General features: G+C 34.4%; 1 protein-coding gene across 1 annotated transcript; it reads left to right on the top strand.

Annotated features, from left to right (window-relative positions):
* Positions 1-1127: 1127 nt before the first annotated feature.
* LOC118598702 lies at positions 1128-6803 on the top strand. Its single transcript, XM_036211655.1, has 4 exons — positions 1128-1304; positions 1455-1853; positions 3117-3260; positions 6098-6803. The coding sequence occupies exons 1-4, from the start codon at positions 1265-1267 to the stop codon at positions 6268-6270; spliced, it is 756 nt and encodes a 251-aa protein (XP_036067548.1). The 5' UTR covers positions 1128-1264; the 3' UTR covers positions 6271-6803.
* The last annotated feature ends 565 nt before the right edge of the window (positions 6804-7368 follow it).

Raw genomic sequence — 7368 nt, 5'->3', positions numbered from 1 at the left:
GAATACTTACAAAAATGACTTTTAAATGAAACTTTTAAAATAAGCTTAAACTTAAGATGAGGTTTTAACCCCAAAAAATAAATATGAACTGTTGAAACATTCCAAGTTACAAGGCAATGAACTTCTAATCGTTGTTTCAGATCAAAGTGAGGAGACCTTCCGATTCAGAGATAACACCCCTTCTTTCCCACAGATAAGACTTCTGCTCTCTAGGCTTCAAGAAAGCAAACAACGTCTGCATTTTCCTTCATTTAACATGCAGGAACTATTCTAACACCGTCTAATGCAACAAATGCAAAGCTACTGAACAAGCATTTTGTAGATGAATGCTCTCCGTCATGAGCAGATGGGACCTACTTTCAGTCTTTACAAGCAAACATTGAGGGCTGAGGTTTCAGCCTGTACGCCCCCCACATACCTTTATGTGCATTGTTTTTTTTTGTAGTATCTTTTCCTGTGATCTGACTGCACAAACTGTACTTCAATACAAAAATTTAGACGACAATAGGAGGAAGGTCTGATTTTAAAGCAAATAAAATCAGTAGATTGTGCTGTTTAAATTTCTCAATGTTATATTTTTTATATTCTGAATAATTTTTCCACTCCTGACTTTTATTAAATCATCAAAGCATGGTGATGATACCGATTGTCTTCTGTTTGATCTGCAACTTTGTAGTTGAAGACAAAATAAAACTATTTCAAGACCAGTTTTGTCTTGTTTCACAGGTAAGCATGAGTTCTTTTTCCACTGACACATGGTGGGTAAATGTGTGTAGCACCTTTGCACCAAAACCCACAAGAGTTTCACAAACCCTTTGTTTAATGAGTTGCCCCGTTTTCTCTGTATGGTAATCAGACAGTTAGCATTAATGTCTTTGCCACTGAGCATCAGAGCAGGATGTACACATAATGAAAACGATCAGGATCCTTTGATGTTTCTGTACAAACAGCTTTTGAATTATTACTGCAGAATTTAGTTCATGTCTGTATTTGTATGCATGATTGTTTTTTATTTATCTTATATATTTTCAAAGAGCACATTCATTTACAGTTGTTGATTTTCATTTTTGCTCTTCATCTGCATACAGACCCCCACCCCCACCCCCCACAGCAACCAACTTCTTGTCACTCTGGTTTGAAGAGAAATTCACTCCTCCTTCCCACCCACACATGCAGGTTTGTGTCGAGCTCTGTCTGACGTGCTTTCACACCGACTGCTGAGAGAGGATGAAACTCAGAGCACGACCACTTGTCTCATGATAAAATGGCATTGTGGCTGAAACAGGCAGTTCTGCTGCTCACAGGTAAGGCTCAATGTTTAACACGAGTGCAGACTTTTAGCTGAGAGTTCATCCAAAGGAAAAAAGGAAACTGACATGTTTTGATGTGTTAACACTTGGGTTTTGGTGCTGATTGACTTGAACTTTTTTCCCTTTTTAAATCTTTTGTCACAGGAGCAGCCATGGCGGGATATTCACAAGAAATCAGTCTGAGTTCTCCTGGTGATCTATCACATAAGGATCGGGTGAATACTTCTGCTCGCTCTCTGAAGTTCCTCTGTGACATACCAACTAAAAGTTCCCGCTATCGAGTGACTTTTTATTTCAGGGATTCAAATAGCAAGAATAGTTTCTTCAAGTGTAGCACAGCGATTTATGGAAATTTAAATGCCTTCACTACATCACCAAAAAAGAAACAGATGAATCAAACAGATCCCAACATGAAGTGCTACAATAAAACATGGAAAATACAAAACATTACCAGAGAAAACAATGGATTTTACTCTTGTGAAATCCATATAGAGATTCCTGTACTACATACAACTAAGAGCCGGGAAGTGGAAGTTCTCTTTGGTGAGTAATGTTTTAATTAGCTTCCTCAAAGAAAAGAGTTTAGTCTTTGAAAATGACTTCTTTACATACCACGTACAAAGACTTTTTTATATGTTTGTCTCACACACTGAAGCACAGCGTCTTAAACAGACTAAGGAGCACATCTTGTTTTAGTTGTTCAGAGGAGAGCTCAGTGGAAAGTATAACATTGTCTAGATCAGGTGTCTGCAACCTTCAAACCTTAAAGAGCCATTCGAGTTGATTTCTTACCGACCACAAACCAGTAAGAGCCACAAAGAGTTATTTCCTCCTTTAGAGAAACAAGATATTCATTTGTATTAATTATGTAGTTACCATTGTGATAAATACATACTTTTTGCATAAATGAAAAACGAACATAAAGATAAAATAGCTTTTTAAAAATATAAAATAGCTAATAACTTTTGACAGAGGATCACGTGGCTCCCTTTCAAAATAAAAGACAGTCAGCACCACATAAATTACTAGTAAGTAGTGAGATGTCAGCAGTGATTAAAAATTATCTTACAGTTTGATGTATATTTCAGCCAGAAATTTATTTATCTTACTAAAGAAAATTAAATTAAGTGACTTTTTTGAACAACAAACCACACTTGGAATCCTAGAATTTGTTCAAAAATATAAAATCCACCTTCATAATCTGGTGCTCCTTAAAATTCTGGTGCTGACTGACCTCCAATTAATTTTCTGTGGTAAACGTACCTAAAAATGTGTCAACATGTTTCAACATGACTTTGGTAAACCATGTAGCCGCACCACTTGATGGTTTATTACAGAATTAGGCCTAGTGTTGACAGGAACCTCATTGAGTGATACGTGAACTGTGAATGAGTTGAATAAAGTTTGAGTTGGTTTATCTTTTTCTAACTTTGCTACTTATTGTTTACTTTATTTAAAAAAAACCTTGTTCTTTAACTAAACAGCCACAATGGAGGGCTAAGAGAGCCACATGTGACTCCGGAGCCTCAGGTTACAGACCCCTGGTGTAGATGGACAGAAGCAGAATGTGTTTGTGTTTTGGTATCAATGTCATTTGTGAGTGTGGGTAAATGGTATAGAATATTTTAGGACATGTTAGTGATTGGACAGTGCACTTTCTGTGAATGTTTGCTAATTATTGCACTACAAACTTCCTTTATGCAGCTGATGTTCTTCACACGTCGCTGCTCTATGATGATGAACATTATTCGGTCATCAATATGAGCCCAGAGGTTCTAACTTTTTAACGCTGTTTTCCTCTCACAGTACCATTGGGAAATGATACTTCCTCAGAAAACAACCTAATCTCCTTGCTGCGGCTTTGGCTCCCGTTGGGTCTGGGTTCTCTCTTCGTGGTCATCCTGGTGGTTCTATGTGTGATCATCAGAAGAGCGTGCATCAGAGACAGAGGTACCAGTCTTTCTGCCTTCTTCAAAGTCTGTGATGTTGATCTCGTTTCAGTGCAGCAGATAAACTCTGCAGATTGTAGATAAATTTTGCACAAATTCAGCAAGCCCACTATGAGATAAAGAGGCCAAGAAAAACATACAACTAATTTAGAAAAAAAAAAAAAAAAAATCTATCATAAGAAAATATTTTTCCAGCAAATATTTGCACTTGTTTTGTTGGGGAAAAGATGCTTGTGGTGACGTGTAAACGTTTTAGCTACCATATATTTTTATCTCTGTGGCTTGAGTGAAGGATTTAACCTGAAATTTGACAGTTTTGTCCTGTTTCTCACGAAGTGAGAATAGGCTACTACCTACTGGCAACAAAACTGACCATAACTTTTTCCTACGAAAGTTTCAAGTTCTGCTTTGTGTTTATTACATTTCCACTGCAAGTGCATTTGCTTTTTACAAAAAAAATAAAGAGTAAATTTTGCTTTACCCCTTTAGAAACCCATGTTAAAAATTCTGCAAGTATTTCTATTTATCTAGGTCAGATTTCATCAACCTCCGTCCTTATTTATCAGCATTTGTTCTGAAGATGATTTGCTACTCTGCTCTAACTAGAATGATGAAGTGGTCCCCATGTTCAGGAACAGTTTCAACCATAAAAAAAAATGAAATCCTTCTGACTTGTTACAATTCATTCTCACTGTGAGAAATGAAAGAGAACAGCGGTCAGCTAACACAAAAAGCAGACATACATGTGGTCTGACCACAGGAAAGAGCTCTGAGACCAAAGCAGCAGAAACAGGACAGGTCTTTACGAGCGGCCTTCACGCTGACTGTTAGTGCAAAGGCTTTTGTATGTATGTTAATGTTACATACAGTACGAACGTGTTCTAGATTCATGTTAATTTTGTGTTTGTACTGTTATAAGGTCAAATAAAACGGAAAAAAGTAAAGAAAGCGGGTTTTGGGGGCAATTATTTTAAAACAAAAGCAAGTGTTCCAGTGAGATCAGACAGGCGGAGTTATAAAAAATATTTATGACAAATTTACAACTTTGACACTGACAGACTTCATAAGGTTTGCCGTTTAGATTCATGGACTTTCTGTGATGCAACAGTCCAACTTAGAATGCTTTAATGCAGTGATGGAGAAGATATTTTATGTTAATGAAGTGACTCAAAGTGTGCCAAAGAGAATGTCAGAAATAAACCTGTACATTTTGAAAGGCAGCAGTGTTTACTGCCTTACAGACAGACCATAGCTTACAAGAAAATTTTTATTTTTTAAATTATTTTAAAGTAATGATTTTATTTCAACTCTTATGCATGGTTGTAATTTTCACTTTGGTTTATAACTGTATTCTATCTTTGTATAAAATATTATATTACCAGTCACATTCATAGACATGAAGGAAGGTGATAAAAGTTAAATATGCACATTTAATTAAATGAGAAATTGGGAAAAAAAAATCAAATAGAATAAAATTCTATTTATTCATGAAAGCACCTTAAAAAATAAGATGACTCAAATAAGCAAAAATGTTGTCTGTTTTATTGTTTATATATTTTGTATTTAATCATTCCGATATTACTTTTCTATTTTTTTCACTGTTTTTTTTTATATCAATACATGTTGTCCTGTAGTTAAACAGTAAAAGTAAACGATAAAAAGTTTAGAAGTGACATAAATCTAGATCAGGGGTCTGCAACCTGCGGCTCGGGAGCCACATGTGGCTCTTTTACTTCGTCATTGTGGCTCTAAATATAAAAAAATAAAAAAATTAAAAAGTATCTGTAAAGAAAAAAGTCAAATCAACTTATTCGCGAACAGTTGAAGGACTGTATGAATCGCTCTATGAGGATCCTGACAACAGTAGTCGTAATTCTCCAGCAATCCATCAACGTTTGTCAACCTCATACTGACACATTTGGACTTTATTTTCAGCTTCATTTATCACAAAAAACGATTTTTTTTTTTTGTCAGAAAGCACAATCAGAATTAAAGCTATTTTAAATTATAATCCATTGGATTATAAAGCAGATTTTCTTTTTTTTTTAACAAATTCAAGGATTTAAAGTGTGCCCCGTGGGTTTAATGTATATATGATTTATTTTTTTGTTGGTTATATTCATCAATTTGTGTCTGAAATGCACCAGAAACAGTAAAATAGTTTTTTTAAAATCTCATTGTTGATTTTAAACTTCCTACTGCATTTGCTCTATTGACATAATCCTATGCTGTCTTTTATTTTGAAAGAAAGTCATACAAAGCTATTTTAACAGTTATAAACTATTTCATATTTTTTTAAAAGCTATTTTGTCCTAATGGTTATTTTTTATTTATGCAAGCAAACACTTAATCGTTTATTTTAATGTATCATGTAGGTGGCAAAAACATCAATATGAATTAGTATCTTATTTTTGGCTGAGGGTGAGTGATGACTTTGTGGCATCAGCTGGGGTTAGGTTGGCAAGAAATCAACCCGAATGGCTCTTTAAGTATTGAAGGTTACAGAACACTGATCTAACCCAATACAAATCATTATTTTTTTTAAATTCCAAATCAGATAAGGGAAATTAAAAAAAGCACACAAATAAACAAGGCAAATTTTTTGAGGGCCCTTTAAAATAGGTCTTGTACTACCCCCCTTAATAAAAAAAGTAAATAAAATAAAATATTTATTAAAATGCCTACTTGATTTTATTGTATTTTCAAAAATTAAAATTGATCAAATGTCTCCCTGTTGAATTTATGCGGTTCCCCTTTTAAAGCCCTTTCACCACTGTTTTATCATGTGTTCATCTTTAAAGACCTTTGAACATCTCTTTGTTTCCATCTGGGTTGCAGCCACACTAGACCCCGTCTATGCAAACACCCACCGCAAGACCAAGGACCGCTCCCCCCGGCCTCCGCATGTGCCCCGGCCTGACCAGCTGAAGCTGGCCGAGCCCTATGAGAACCTGAGGACCCCGAGCCCCGCCAGGAGGTACGAAGAGGGCAAACGCAGACCCAGACCCTGACCAAAGTGGGGACGCACAGGATAATCCTCCCGCCCTGTCCTAATGTCATCCACTATTTTCTCTTTCTTTCTTCTCCTTCTTTTTTTTTTTTTGTAGACTAGGCGTCTGCAACCTGAGGGCCTGGAGCCCACATGACAGTTTTATCAATCAATTGTGGCTCTTACTTTAAAGAAAAAATGTTATTTTGGTTAATTTCATTTATGTAACTAAGCTTTGTCAATTATATTTAGATTTTTTACATGTCAGATAACTGAACAAAATGATGGTAGAATGTTTACTCAGTTTATTATTAGAATAAACTCAAAGCTCATATCATATCTCCTGCAGCTCAACAGTGTCTAGTTGCTGTTCAGAGCCAAAGTTCTGTTGGATTTATGCACATTGACTTTTTTCAAGAACAACCAATGTTGTCATGTTCATATTTGATAGTAAAAGAAGAAAACTACTGAAAGCTCACCAAAATCACAATGCTATAAATGCCATGTTTGACTCGAGTTTCTTGCCATTTTAATTCAAGTAAATTTGCTGATTTTTACTTAGGTTGTATTTTATTTTGAAATTAACTTGCAAATATAACATATATTATGTAAATATTTCAAAGCTAATTTTTAAAGGTTTTATATATATATATATATATATATATATATATATATATATATATATATATATATATATATATATATATGAATCAGCATTTAAATAAAAAAATATACATGTTATATTTTAGAAATGCCTTTCAGTGTTAAATGTTGATTTAAATGCTACTTTCAATGTGTTCAGTCATGCACCACTAGATGGCAATTGATGTAGCCTTTAGAGAATATTTTTGCTTGTAACTGCACAAGTTTTTTTTAATTTTTATTTTTTTGTCTATTCCACTGACTTTTTTATTATTTAAATTAAAATGTAATATTTGTATATTTTGTAATTGCTAATTGATTAGCAAATTTTGTAAAGCTGTTTTTCTCTGTTGACAATTAAATCAATATTTAAATATAATAGTCTGTTTTTATTTCTTGTTGAAATGAATCTTAGATTATGATAAAGAGTTATGGCTTCCAGATTTATAAACGGCTCGGAGTTTTTTTTTTTTTTATG

This window comes from Oryzias melastigma, linkage group LG4, assembly GCF_002922805.2.
Source record: "Oryzias melastigma strain HK-1 linkage group LG4, ASM292280v2, whole genome shotgun sequence".
Taxonomy (NCBI): Eukaryota; Metazoa; Chordata; class Actinopteri; order Beloniformes; family Adrianichthyidae; genus Oryzias; species Oryzias melastigma.
Note: the sequence above shows the minus strand (reverse complement) of the source record. Positions and strands in the feature narration are given on the sequence as shown.